The 14816-nt window shown below is 53.2% G+C and overlaps 1 protein-coding gene across 2 annotated transcripts in view; it reads right to left on the reverse strand.

The window, feature by feature from the left end:
- GRIK3 (glutamate ionotropic receptor kainate type subunit 3) overlaps positions 1-14579 on the reverse strand; it is a 207548-nt gene extending 192969 nt beyond the window's left edge. For both annotated transcript variants that reach the window (XM_079100875.1, XM_079100876.1), the window contains exon 1: positions 14383-14579. In XM_079100875.1, coding sequence (XP_078957001.1) covers positions 14383-14497 — 115 coding nt within the window. In that variant the 5' untranslated portion in view covers positions 14498-14579. The remainder of the gene's footprint in view (positions 1-14382) is intronic.
- Positions 14580-14816: the final 237 nt, after the last annotated feature.

Below are 14816 nucleotides of genomic sequence, written 5' to 3' on the forward strand. Positions count from 1 at the left end.
AAAGGAGCTCATGGGAAAAGCCTCCTTTTCCACCATGAATCAGGCTCAAAGATTGTCTGCCCTCCCCAGCCTCAGGGGGAGATTGATGCCTGCGCTGATGGATCGCTCCAATGTATTAGGTAGATAAAGAAATTGATTATTCCATAAATCATTGTCTCCATGAAAAAAAAAAACCCAATTTTTTAAAAAAGAAAATATTATAAATCTGCCCAAGCCCTTGTGAGTGAAAGTGAAGCCATTCCAATTTAATTGTCTGAGAGCCTCTTTGCTACAGGTCTAGAAAGAAAAGCTCCTGAAGCTAATGTCTCCCAAGCTAGAGGTTCCTGCCCTCCAGGAATGGCCATGTCATGTCACAAAGGAGATGGATTCACATCACAGCAGGAAGAATCTGAGTTAGCCAGAAAAAAAGAACTTTCTCAAAAAAGGAAACAGAATCATGTCCCTTGGACACTTAAGAATTGATACCAACTGCCTCTACTTTTTCCCTCTTGACTGACACATGCAGTCATGGTTGGGTTCAGGTCTGCTGGGGAGGAACTGGTCAGAATGAACCCTAAAGGGGGTTGAGGATGGGGGTGACAGCCAGTGCGGGGGAAGCACACTTGCAGAACATCATGAGTGATGGAGTGATGCAGAAGGTGCAGGGGCAGGTGGGAGGCAGGAGCGACAGGTGGAAGGAAGAGATGTGGCTTCCCTGCTGGATCGACTGGTGACTTTTCATTTATCTCTTCACCTCTTGGAACCTCACCACTCTGGGGACACAGGACGATGAGGAAGAGGTGGGTGCAGGGCTCTGGTCTAAAGGGTACAGCCTGAATGTGCCGGGAGCATGTGTGTCACAGAAGGTGGCTCACCCTGAGGCACCGGGATGCCACCCAGCCCAGGGTGCTCCCCTCCCCCAGCCCATGCACTCCGGGGCCCCGTGTGCTCTGCTGTCCACAGAGTGGGCGCTGTTTGGTGAATCCATGAGTCAGCCCAGAATCCATGTGGAAAAGACAGAAAATAAACACAAAATTACAAACAGCACAAAAATAGCCACTTTTCCAAAACAGATTTCTCTGTCTCTGAACCTTAAGGGGAGCAGCAAAAAAAAACCCCCAATCCCCTCATACTAAGATCTCTCAGGCCAGGACCCCTGACAGCCCTAACTTTGTAGATCCTGTAGCCCACTTCTTCCCTGCCCATTCTGGATCTTTCTTCCCACCATATGACTTCAAGATGCCCTCCTAAATCCCTGGGACCCATTTACCTAAACCTTGCTCCCTGTTCAGAGATGAACACCAGTTCCTCTACCATTCTGACGCTCTTTGCCCTCTCTGGCCCTTTGGCTTCTAGTCCAGGTGTTTCCTGCCAGCCCTCAGTCCCCCAGTGATGGAGAGAAGTCATGGCAGAACTTTTCTGTCTGGGAGAGGCCCCTGTCAAGCCCCCCCCCCCACGACTTTCAGACACATCCAGGTGGTGCAGCACCTGGAGCAGGGGCTCTTTGGGGAATGTCACAAAGCTGTGACACATTTATTTCCCATCACCTGAGCAAGGAGTAATTTTATTTATTAGCAGAAAATACGGCTCTATTATAGGTATGCAGGGCTCCACAACTCAGGAAATAATAACACAGGAAATACGTTTAAGAAATCACATTCAGCAGGATAAAAATACATTACAGAAGCCTACTTACCAAATGCAATGTGAAAGATGACGCTGACAGCCTGGGCAAAGACGCCTGGCATCAGGTGTGATGTCTGACAATGGAATGCTCACTCGTTTTGTCATCTGCTGCTGCTCCCTAGCAGACAAGCCGTACAAGGCACCAAAGATTTAAGAACAATTTATGGAGGGGGGGCGAGGACAGGAGAAAATTCTAACCATTAGCTTCATCTTCTTCTACCGTGCATCACTCAAACAACAGTTTTTACGAGCCTACCGTGTGCTTCCTAAACACCACTGTCCCATCTGTGAATGCCAGAGTCCTGGAAGGACAGCATTTGGAAAAGGAGGGCCTATTTAGCAAGACTTTACGATAACCACATCACCCCTTCTAGAAAGAAGAGTCAGCATACAGATGCTGCAGAAGCTACCCTGGGGCCGGGCTGCTCTCCGTGGTGCTGAACGCAGAGGTTAAGGGTGATCCTTTGTCTCCCCGGCTCTCAGGGAACCAACCACACGTGGTGAGCCATTAGCTATGAGTATTTATAAACACATACGAATACAACTTGTATTCTCTCTTTTTGTGGGAAAATGTTTCACGGGTGTTTGTCCACACTGGAAAAGTCTAGTCTGCTTGGTTCTCTTAAGACGGCACATTTAAAGCTTCAAAGAGTGCAGCGCATGTGTCCGGCCCTTGTGTGTTTGTGTAACAGGAGGATAGACGAGCTTTCCTTAATAGACCAGGGACCAGGGGACCTATGTTTTTGTCTGATTTTTGCCCATGACTCACCAAGGATCATGGCATCAGTCATTTTCCCTCTTCTGTCCTCAATATTCCGGCTTCTGGAGAGAAGTACTGCTGTGTCTGCAATGTCTGGGGGCCTGCATTGGCCTCCTGGTCCTTCCATGGACTCAGGGCATCAAACACCATGGCCCTGTCTGCCTTCCTCCAGCACTGGAAGGTTTCCTGGCTTTAGGAGGAAGACACTAGGCTCCGCTTCTCTCTCGAGAAGCCAGGGACTCCCCCTCTCCGCTCAAGCCTCCCCGGCCCTCAGTCCTCATGGGCCAGCCATAACTCAGCAAAACCTGAGAGTTCACCCATATTTTATTTACTGATTCAATGTTACGAGACAAGTAAAATAGACGGCTGTCACCTCTATTAAACTGGGCAGGAAAAATGGCCATGTAAGTCCACAGGCTCTTTCTGCTCATGCTGTGTCATCTGATTCCCCAGAGAGGGAAGCAAGAAAGAGGGAGGGCCTGGCACTGGGGGAAGAGTCTGGTCCTGTTGTGTTCGCCAGAGGAAGCTGGGGACTCCACTGTAAACCGGCCTCACCCTCACTCACAGCCACCGGACACAGGAGGCAGATCAGCCCAGTCACTTGGGACTGGGGACCAGCACTCCAGTCCTCACTTTCCTAACCGATCCAAAGGGAAGACACTGTACTCATTCATGAGGCTTGGGATAAAGAAACAGCTGCCAAGCCCCAACTTGGGAAGTTTGTGCTTAGAAGCAAACTTCCATCTGGACACCTCTCACCAGCACATGGACACATACCTATGCTCACTCCCCAAACCAGTGTGGGTGATGCGTACATTCCCAGAGCCAAACGGCTCGGGTTGACTGTCTACACAGCCTGGATCTCCAGGATGATGGTCAACACCTCCCTGTTACGCCGAGGCTGTCAGGTAGACCGGTTGTCGACACATCCTAGCGGGATCTGGTGATGTGGTGGAAACAGGCAAAAGGGAGACCTGATGGGTGACGGGCAGCGGTGCAAGTGGTGTAGCAACTCGTCTGCCTGACAGCTGTCCTGAGCCATCAGCGTATTAAGGATGAGAGAGCAGAAGTTCTCTTCCTTCATTTAGCTCCCAGAGGGAGCAGCAGAGATGCGGAGGGGCGTGTGGGAAGGAGAGGTGACGTCAGAAGAGGCGGGAGGGAAGACCAGGATCTCTTCCCTGTTTCTTCTTGAAGCAGACAGCCGTGACTCTCCCAAGGAGACCCGCCCTGATGTGAGCCAACCCCAGGACTAGAAAGAAGGTCTCACCCCCACCCCCAGAAACCCCAGCTTAACCCAACAGCCTAGATGGGAGAGGTCTTGGAATAGATGTTGCCAACTGGCATGTCAGGAGAATACTGTGGATACCATTATCATTCACAGAAGAAGCGGAGGAACTGATGAAGTTCACAGAATCCTCACGGATTCCTCATCAGTACAATGGAAGAAGCGTTGAGCTGAATGACAGGGCGGTTAGGTGGATTGTGTTCAAATGACTGCGGTCATCAATGCATTCATTTATCCGGCAAACGTTCATTAGTCCTCCCTGGTGAGTGGCACACTCACTGTGCGGGAGACGCTGGGCGAGGTGGTGGGCAGGCCAGCTGAGGCCTGCACTCTCACATGGCTCACCTCTAAGGTGACCGAGGATAACAGCACAGTGAGGGCTAGAGCCAGGGGGCTGCAGGGCTGGGAGAAGGCATGGAGGTCAAGAGAGGCTTCCTGGAGGAAAAGACATGTTTGCTGAGACCTCAGCCCGGGGACGGTTGACCAGGAAGAAGAGCAGAGCAGAGGCCCAGAGCATGAGGGAAAGCAGAGGCTTTTATGACCGTGGTGCCTGGTAGAGAGCAGAGCATGAGGCGAGGAGGGATGGTGCTGAGTCCAGGGATGGTGACCACGCAGATCCTGAGGCCAAAGGCATGAGGAAACCGAGAGTATCGTGCAGCTGGCTAAGAGGCAGGACTGAGTATCCAAGACGACTGGATAAATCCAAGACCATGGCATCGGTCACTTCCTGTCTAATGTGTCTGTGACGGAGCTGAAGAAGGGAAGGCATGTTGATCCCACGAAGCATGCCAGACCCCATGGGGAGTCCCCAAAGCTTCCCCATTCAGAACATGGTTCCCAGCCCCAGCCATACCACTTACCCTTGCCCCCACAGACCCCGGGAGGGAAGCGCCGGGGAAAGAAGAAACAGTCATCCCGCCTACCTTCCAAGGATGGAGCAAGGGGAACAATCGGCTTTAGTCGTCCCAAAATAATGAACAAAAACAACTGCCTAAAGATTCAAGGGATAAATGACAGGTCCTGCCTTTAGGCTCAAAAGATCAACTACCAACAAGAGGATGAGAGAAGTCTTAGATCCATGGTGAGGTCTGTGGAAAAGACCCCGTGACCTCAGGAGACCACCAGCTCAGCATAAATCAATAGAATGAAATGGTGACAAAAGGCCTGAAATAATCTGGGGTCGTATAACTGGAGACCAAAGTGGAGATCTGAGGAGGTGATGATCTTACTGGTTTTGATGAATAAGCAGTATTGTGGTTGGTTCTCAGCACCATGCTGGTGGAACTGGGCATCTTTAGTTCAAAAAAATGCCTTCACATTCTCCAAGGCTGTAGGGCGGGTGCATAACGGAACCAGAAGGAAGGAGCAGAGTAATCACAATAGTAAGAGTAATGGGTAGCATTTAAGGAGTGACTGCCATTCTCCTAGTTAAGCATTCTGTACGCACCAATTCAGGCAATCCTTGCAAAACCACTATAGGCAGGTACTGTCATTATTATTATTTTGAGAGACTGACTAGTTTGCCTCTCTGGTGGAGGCAGTCCTCAGAGGCAGTCTGCTGGATTCCAGAACCTGTGAGCTTATCCACAAGACTAGATTGCTAAAATGTTCTGAGGTTTTCCTTTGTACCAGGCAGGTGAATTCTCGCAGTAATCCCATGAGTGAAATCTGCTATTATCCCCATTTTTCAGGTCAGGAAAATCTAGGCTTAGAGAAGTTACATGACTTATCCAAATGTACACAGCCAGAAGGGAAGGAGTTTAAATCTAGACAGGTGGATTCTGGAACCTACATTCTCCACGCCCACCTTATGGTGCCTTCTTGGAACAGCAGGAAGACAGGTTTCAGCTTTTTAAGGGAAAATCCACCACCAAGACAGGAGTGTGCCAAAATGTTTACAATAAGGGAGGAGCAGGACCTAACAGTGCTGAGCTTCCTGTTACAGATACCTGCCTCTGTGTAGCCTCCACTGACCTGAGCAGTGGTATTATCTGGGAAACCCATTTAAAATGCAAATTCTTAGGCCTCACCCCAGACCCACAGGTTCAGGAGCTCTGGGGATGGAGTCCAGCAATCTCAGTTTGAAAGAGTTCTCCAGGTGACTCTGATGCATGCTAATGTTGGAGAACCAGAGGCCTAGAATGACCCCTGGGGTTTTTCAGCCTGGATTTTGATTCTTCACCATAGAAAGGAAATGGGATGCCTGGAGCCCTGAAGTCCTTGGCTCCCTGCTCCTGCTTTTCCGCCCAATTGGGCAGCTTTTTGGAATAGCATATTTCAGTTCTGCAAAGCAGATGCAGGAAGGCTTTGCAGACATCTCCCTCGTTCCCATATTTAAAGAGCTCTGCAGTTGTTCAGAGAACTCTATAAACCCCCTTCCATCGGCAGCCTGTCTGCATCAGTCCCTTTAATAGTGCAAGACTTAATTGTCTCCTATGGATTGGAACTCTCTTCACACAAACCACAGTCTCAGCTCCTCCTCGCTCTTCTTCCCCCTCTGCCTCCTTCACCACCGTTCAGCATGGCACCAAAGGGTTTGGAGTGGAAGCAGGCCGCTCCTCCCAGATCTCATTCCATCTCATTAACTCCGAGCCGTCTGATCGCCATGGGGACTCTCTCCTCCCCAGCTTTTGCCCGGGCCTCATTACCTGGTGTCTCCCAGGAGAACCTGCAATGTCTATCCCCTAGAGCCCAGCCTCCAGCCACAAACCCTCTCAGGTCACTGCTGGCCCGCCCAGGAAACAAGATGGAACTCCAGATCCAGGAAGGGCTGATCAGGATTCCCCAGACCAACCCCTACACTTGTAAGATGCATTTCAGTTAAAACACCGCAAATGCAGGAATGAGCTAGCCCCCATCCTCCCCGGCCATGGCTGCAGGTGTGTGGCCCAGGAGCATCCTGGGTAGGGCATCTCTCCTGTTCTTATAACTGGCACAGCTGCTGAACCCACCCATTCCGCTTCTGGGCACATGGATATGTGAGCCACGAACAAATGCCACACAGCGAGCTGCATGGAGTCCCGGGTGCCAGGGCTGGCACAAAGCAGCGAGCACATGAGATGCAGGCAGCCTGGAGCGCAGAGTCTGCAGGCAGAGACACAGCCTCTACCTTGGGAAGCTCTGCTTTCTCTCCTAACATTTATTAGACGTCAGGCTCTATACAAAGAGCTTTCTATACATTAGCTCCTTTAATCCTCGCGATAGCGCTATGAACACAACAGATGCTATAAGGTTCAACCAAACAAAAATTTTGTAGGTCAAAAACAGCAGAGTATGATTCAGGCCAACGTTGATACTTATATCTCACAGATGAGGAGATGAAGGCTCACAGGCAAGTGACTGGCCCAAGGTCACGCTACAAGTGCATGTGACTCACACCAATGCAGACCCAGCACCTTTCATCACACCCGGGGCCTTAGGCTGAGGTGCCCAGAAAGAAGAAAAAGTCCTCAGGTAAACTCAGACATGACCTGCGAGATGCATTCCGATTTCCCATGTGAAGATGTGAAGGGAAAAAAAAGTCCTTCTTGGAACCAATGACATATACTATTTGACTATAAATGAAGTCATTCTGCCTCTTGGCAGAGATGGGGAAGCGATGGCCTTAGGCACCCCTGGGCAGCACTTGTCTACAGCACGTGGTGTGCCATACATGCCACACAAGCCTAGATACACCCAAGCCTAACCATAGCTGCCCCAAAGCCACTAGCAAATAAGGTCTAAAGGTCAAGGGAGGCAAGGGGAGGAACCTGGGACACTGCAGGCTCTGGGCTCTGCGATGGCAGGCAGCTCTGGAATGTACAGAAAGAAAATGAAAAGTCAAGGCAGAATGATTTGTTGTCCTGGAATCCAGTCCTGCGGACTTCAATCCAGTCTCATCTCCCCAAATCTCACCCCTCTAGGATTGCTGTCTCCGGGGCCCAGCAAAGCAGAAGGAAGGCTGAGGCAGGAGGCTGAGGCCGGTCAGCGCCAGGATTTAAGGAGGCACTCATTCTGGAGGTCAGTGGTGCAAGCACAGGGTCACCACCACTGGGGGGTCTCCTTAAATTCCGCCCTGTGCTGGCCTCACAACAGGCTCCAGGAAGAAGAAATGCTGATCTCTGGACCACATGTAGGCTTTTTTGAAAAGACATCAGATCTATGACCCTAGGAGACAGGCAGCACTGTTCCTGTTTTACAATCAGGGAACTTAAGGTCCTAGAAAATGACGTGGCCCCTCTGGTCATGCCAATACCAAATCCGTTCAAATCCGGTACCACTGCAGTGACTGAGCAGTTCAGTCTCCTCACCTGCAGAACAGCTCTGTCCCTGGCAGCCACCATTTATCTCAAACTCCCCTAGTCTCCTGGGAGAAGGCGACAGAGGAGGGCAAGGTGGGTTTGCTTTTACTCTGGTGGTAGAGGTGGCAAGGGTAAGGGTGAACTGGACAGGCTGCTGCACCCAGGTCCCCATACTGAACAAACCATGTATCTATGGGCCAATGACACTAAGTCCAAGCCCAAGAGGCCAAGTAAGCAGGCCTCAGGCCTCACACATTGCCCACCAGCAGGCCCTGACCAGGCAGGCTCCATTTAGAAGGTAGCTGCCACTCTTTATTAAAAATAGAATGACCAGCCAGGCAGTGACTTGGGAGGCTGAGGCAGGAGGATCTCAAGTTCAAAGTCAGCCTCAGCAACTTAGCAAGGCCCTAAGCAATTTAGAGAGACTCTGTCTCAAAATAAAAAATAAAAGGGGCTGGGGGAGTAGCTCAGTGGTTAAGGGCCCCTGGGCTCAATCCCTGGTACCAAAAAAAAACCAGAATGATCATAAAACCTACTAACCTAGAAGGGATGCTAGAGAGGAGAGGGAAGCAGTCAGGGTAGGAAACCAGGGTAAGGGAGGAAAGAAAGAACAAAGGAAACTCACTCACCGGGTCCCTTCTCTTGCCAGGTCATGGATGAATGATAAAGATGAAGGGTGAGGGAGCCACAAACACAGGCCCTTGGTCCTCAAAGCTTTGACAAGAGCCTGGTAGCTCCCAGAGGGGAAGTACACACTAGAGACCCAGAGCAGAGGGATTTCTGTGGGGGAACTGGCCCCATCCAAGGGAGAATCCAGTCTTTATTTAGGTCCTGGATTAAAACCCCAGAAGCCAGGCCCAGATAAGGTGTAGGAAATATTGTGTGTGTGTGTGTGTGTGTGTGTGTGTGTGTGTGTGTGTGTGTGTAAGGGTAGAAACACCATCCGTGCCTCTCCCCTGGAGGAAGCAAATCTGCCACATGGCCAGCCTGACCCGTAAGCTGGCATTCAAGGGGTTAAATGTGACCAAGCCCAGTGATCTCTTACAGCTCAGTCCAGGAAGACCAGGCTCAACAACCAGAACTGTGGGTATCTGCGAGCTGCACTTAGCCCCTTTAAAAATTGTTGCTTTTGGGCTGGGGAGATAGCTCAGTTGGTAGAGTGCTTGCCAAGCACAGGGCCCTGGGTTCAATACCCAGCACCAAAAAAAAAAAAAAAAAAAAAAAAAAAAATTGTTGCTTTCTGTCTTCAGACTACAGAGCACCAAACCTGGAGCCAGGCAGGCGACAGTTCTTGTCCTGCTTCTACCACTTACTGGCCGTGTGATCTTGGGCCTGTGAGTTCACCAAGCTTAGTTTCCTCATCTGCAACATGCAGATAATGGCTTCAGGGTTAGGAAGGCTCATAAGATGATGAGAAAAATGCTACATTCACTAGGCACTAACTATTCACCCCCACGACTAGTCATTATTTGAAAAGCACTTAGCATACACGGCTCCTGGCAGCTAATAAACACTCAATAAATTGGGGCCGTGGTACTGTTGTTGTTTCATTATTTGGATTTTGCTCCAGACCCAGGTGGGGCCCCAGGCAGGAGAGTCGATGGCCCTGTGAGCACAGGAACACTGCCCTCTGGTGCTGCTGCTGAGGAATCAGCACCTGGCAGAAGGACTACAGGAAACAAGTCCAAGGCCGGGGTGCCAGTCCCACGTGCATCAGCTCTGCTTCCACACTGGGGTAGAGATTTCAGCACACCCATCTCCCCAGAGCTCTAGCCCCACGACACCAGCGTCAAGAGGACAGGATGGGCCCTGCTGGGTGCTGGCCCCAGGTAAGGTCCCGGCTCCATGTTGCCAGGCCGGGCCTGGGGGATTCCTGGGTCCTCTGTGTTGCCGAGCAGAATAAAGTATCAGTTCTCAGTCATCTCTGGAGGGTCCTGAAGGAGCAGGGCAGAGATGAGGTTGCAGCTGCAGGAGGAAGAGGCCAGGGCAGCTGACCGTGACAGGCTGGAGGAGGCCTGGTCTCAGCAGACCAGAGACACAGTCCCAGTGGCTGAGCAGCAACAGATCTCCCTCTAAAAGGACATCAATCCAACTGCAGCCTCCCGGGCACGTGCCGTGTACCTCCCACAAGAGTAGGAACAGTTTACAGTTTACATACCTACAGGACCGTCTGTGCCCCCTCCCCAAGGAAAGGGGCTCTGTTTCCTCCGGCTGGACGCAGGCAAGGAAATGGGGACTAAGGAGGAGACCCACAGGCCCTACAAAGAATCCTAAAAGCCTTCCTGGAGGGGTGAGGAATAAGGAGCAGCCCCTCCGAGCCCTTTCAACACAGCACAGCAGGCTGGACTTCTGTACCCAGCCCATCATGGCCAGCTGCAGGTGACCTTGGAAAAGCTTAATCCAGCCAGGGTGCCTGGCTCACCCTGTATAAAGCACCTCTAAAAACCCTAGGTCATCCTGACATCAAAAGACTGTATAGCATAATGTCAGGGCAGCATCAAGAGGAAATTAACCTCCAGCTGGAGGAGGAGGAAAGCCCAGGCTGACAGAAGCAGCTGGGCTGAAAAGTAGAGGCAGAAATTCCTCAAGTTAATGCTTCCGAAGGCCCCTCGGGCCACTCCCAGGTCTTGTCTGAAGCTATTTACTTCCAGGGGGGAAAACCCTATTGATCTTCATTCAGCGGCTGTCTGCTCCCACTCAGCAGCGATGTTTCAGTTATCACCAGTCACCGAGAAATTTCTCATTGTTTTACACACAGTGGCTCACAAACTGGAGACAAATGTTCGGGATGATCTGAGTGCGTTGATCAGAGGAGTTGCAGGTGGGGTCAGTTTGGGAACTCTGAAGGAGGGGCTCTTACTCCCCTGGGACCCGCTGCTATTGTCTGCACATTCAGGAAGCGCAGGACCCCGCAGTTACTTCTGCTCTATGGATGCTCAGAGAGCCCAGAGCTGGGCCAGCCCTTCTCTCCCACCCCACCCCACCCCCCTACAAATACACCTGCTTTATGTCTCTGCAGTCATTTGGCTTTGAATTTCCCCACTGGCTGGCTGGAGATCGCGGCCATCCATCCAAGTTCCTCATCACACAGAAAGCTGGCCAGGCTTCCCCAGCTGCCGCCACCATTGCCTGGTTCCCTCTGCAAATTCTAGGCTGACCCTCGATCCTTCAGTATGTCTGAAATCTTGGGAAAGGTCTAACCATGAAACCAACATGACAATTACAGTTCCCACCTACCTGTGTTAAAGGGAACTTTGAACCCATAGAATACACCAACCACGAAGGCCAACCAAATTGTTTAGATAGGGAAACAGGATCAAGGTGGGAAGGAGGGTGTGCTTTGATCAAAGTGGTCCAATAAACCGGCAGCACAAAACCAAATATCCAGGCCTCCTGCCTGCAAGCCCAGTGTCCCTTCAACTTTAGCCTGTAGGTCATGAAACCTGGAAATCCAAGTCCCCACAGGAGGTCAGCCAAAGCCCATTTGGCTGAAAAGACCCTGAATCAAACCACTTTCCATAAGTTAAGACCAGGATCCATCCAAACAATAATAACGATGATAATAATAATAAAATGCTGAACAATTTGCTTTGCAAACCTTCAATGAGCAACACTTGGTAATCACACACAGAATACATCTTCCACATATTCATATAAAATAATCAATGATCATTTTTTCCGCAGACTACAATCCAATTACTCTCTCTCCCTCGCTCTCTCCCTCACTCTCCTTTGTTACTTGCAAACCATCCAAGCAATCAATGCCTTGACCTCTCTCTCTGATAGACACAATTACAAAAAGACAGAGCAATGCAATTCATCTATTCAAGACGGATTGTTTGAACACTCTGTCACACTGCTGAGCCATCCATCTCCTTGTCTAAGAGGAAATTTCAGCCCCCAAAAGAGGCATAAAGAGAGGGGGCGGGCACAGTGCTCCCCAGCCCAGAGAGCCCATCTTGCACCTGCAGGTAAACCCTCTCTGGGCCGGTGCTCAGCGACGCCTGGCTGCTGGAGAAGGATTCAGCTCCAAGCTCAGTCAGCTCTAGCACCAGGCTTTTGGGAACCAGAAGCACCCAGCATGCTCCAGAGCCCAATATCCGGGACCTCAATCCCTGCAGCCCAGTCAGAACCCTCAGATCCCAGGGGTGGGAGGGATGGGAAAAGAGAGATGGCATCGGCTCAGCCAAGGCGGTGTATTTGGGTTTCAGCATGAAAAATTCCCTCTCTCTCTCTCTCTCTCATTCTCTCTCTCTCTGCACCACATCCACAATAGCTCTCTGGCTCCAGCTGGGGTTCAAGCATGGGCTCAGAGGTCAGACACTCAGCCCCCAGGCTGCTCCAGAGAAGTCCAGAGGCCCCAGAGCCTTCCCATCCTCCACAGGAACTGGCACAGTTCCAGCGGTCACGTTTGGCAACCACACAGCACCCCAGTCCCTGGGCTGGGAATCAAATGGGGCAGGGCTCTAGGATATAAATGGCCTGGGCCGACACGCTAATTAATCCTGGGGCTTAATACGAAGAAGATTAGAAGAGAGGAGGGCTCTGCCATCCTCTAATTGCATTATTACATGCTGAACCCAAGAAAGGGCAGGCAGGTTTGAAGATGGGCTTCTCATGTGGTGAGGAACCCTCAGACCTGTTCCATTTCACAGCCAGAGGGGCCAAAGCAGCACACAACATTCTGTCCCCACCGGGGATGCCCACACCTGCTTCTGTCTCTCTGGGTCTCCAAAGACTTCCATCCCTGAGGGTGGGCTGGTAGTACATCAATCCTGCCCCTGTAGCGGAAGGACTGGAATCAAGGAAGAGGGTACTGCAAAGCATGAGATGGACACATAGCATCCTTAAGGATTCCCTTTTTTCTCCCATGGATACCCTACCATGAAGGACCCTCAAAAAATAGAAGGATGCTTTCTTCTGGCCCACAGTTAATGGGCTGCCTACCCCTGGAATGGTGACCAAGCTGGGTATTGGGCAGGCTAAAGTATGGAGACAGAAGACATATGTGGCTTGCCAGGAGCAGCCTGGACTACAAAGGGTTAAGCCTGACCATGAGGGCTGTCCCCAGAGTCTCCTCCTGTGCCTGGCCTTCTCTACCTCTCAGGGTGTCTGCCTGCCAGGGTCCCAAGCATGGACTGAAAGACTCAGCTTGGGCAGAGCTGAGGACGGTGATCTCCCCGCATCCAGATAACGAGTTCAAAAGGATCTAGCTCCTAGGAGACAGCCAGGGAGGAGACAGATCCTCTGAGGTTTCTGACCTCCTACCAGGAAAACCTCAAGTACGGAAATCAAGCCCACATCGGTTCCCTGCATCCCCTTCGCGCGGCTGACAGCCCAAAGTCCGTGACTGGAGAAGAGCTACAGAGGAGGAAGGTGGCCTTGGCTGGACAGAGCTCTGCCCGCCTTGTGCCAGACGCTGGCGGTGGCTCCTCTCGAACCCAGGCGGCTCAGGTTTCCAGCCGGGCGGCCCTGAGCCCGCAGTGACGAGGCTCCCGATGGCCCGGCCCGGCCCAGCCCCGCGGGTCGGCTGGCCTGGGGCAAGCACGGCCCGACCACACCGCCCAGAGCGCTGCCAGCAGGGTGCCTGGGCGGCCACAACAAAGTTAAAGCCGGAGTAAGAGTCTCCAGCGAGAAGAGACGCGGCGAAGCCCGAGCCCCAGAAAGCCGCGCGCAGACCCGCCAGCCGCCGCCAGCTGCGGAGGGATTTCGGCTAACTTTAACAACCACTCGCAGCCCTCGGCCGCCTTCCCGGTTGCGCCGGGCGGCCTCCGTCGCTCCCTTCCCCCCACCTTCGTTGCCCCGGGCAGAAAAAGGCCTGGGTCTCCAGGGACAGCTCCTCCCCTGCCCCACGCCACCGGGCTGAATGGGGGCCACCGAAGCCGAGGGCAGCCACTGGGCGAGGAAACCCGCTTCCCTCGTCAGGCGAATCCGTACCCTGCGCCCCTGCCACGGCCGCTCCAGCGGTGCCCGAGGAGGGGGCGAGGGGCCCGCGGGGAGCGGCAGGGGAAAGGAGAGAAGTTGGCGCCTTCCCCAGGGCTCCCACTACCCGGAGAAGCCGGAGAAGAACTCGGTCATGCTGGCAGTCGCTGCGAAATTCGGCCGCGTCTCGGACTGGGACTGGAACCCTTCGCCACACTCCACCAGGTCTGACCTCCCAGGAGCGCGCCAAGGGCCCCTCGCCCGCCGCGGCCCGGCTGTCTCCTCCCCAATAAGTAAGGCCCGTGGCCCTGGCTTCGGAACTTTGTCCTCACCATGACGAGCTCCTGCTGGTTACCCGGTCCCACCAGCCCGGAGAGAGGTTGGGAAAATCTCTAGGGATCGCGCTCAGAGGCCCCCCATTCCCGCCCCCGCCCGGGCGCACGGAGACCCCGGCTCCAGGGAGCCCTTACCGATCCGGATGACGTGGGGCATCCCGCGCGAGTCTGGGATCCAGAAGGCGCACACGAGGAGCCCGGCCCAGTATTCCCAAACCAGACTCCGGAGGCGCCGCCAGGGAGCGGTCATCGTTGGGCGCCGCCAAGCGTGCCCGGGGCGCGGCCGTGGCGGGCTCCCTGGGGCGGCAGCTCTAGGCGCGGGCGCGCAGCAGCCCCCGAGGCGCCGCCTGGCCCAGCCGCCCGGCTCCCGAGTGCCGCTGCGAGTGGGGGGCGCCCCGCGGCGCTGCGCACATCTTACTGGGGGGCCGCCCCGCCGGCGCCCGCCCCGCCTGGCTGCCGCCCACGGGCTGCCCGCAAGCGAGGCTCCTGGGCTCCGCCCGGGCTCTGCTCGGACTCGGCTCAAGCTCCGGCTCGCGTCGGCTCGGCTCCCGCGCGGGCTCCCACCTGCC

Source organism: Sciurus vulgaris (genome assembly GCF_902686455.1).
Source record: "Sciurus vulgaris genome assembly, chromosome: 1".
Lineage (NCBI taxonomy): Eukaryota > Metazoa > Chordata > Mammalia > Rodentia > Sciuridae > Sciurus > Sciurus vulgaris.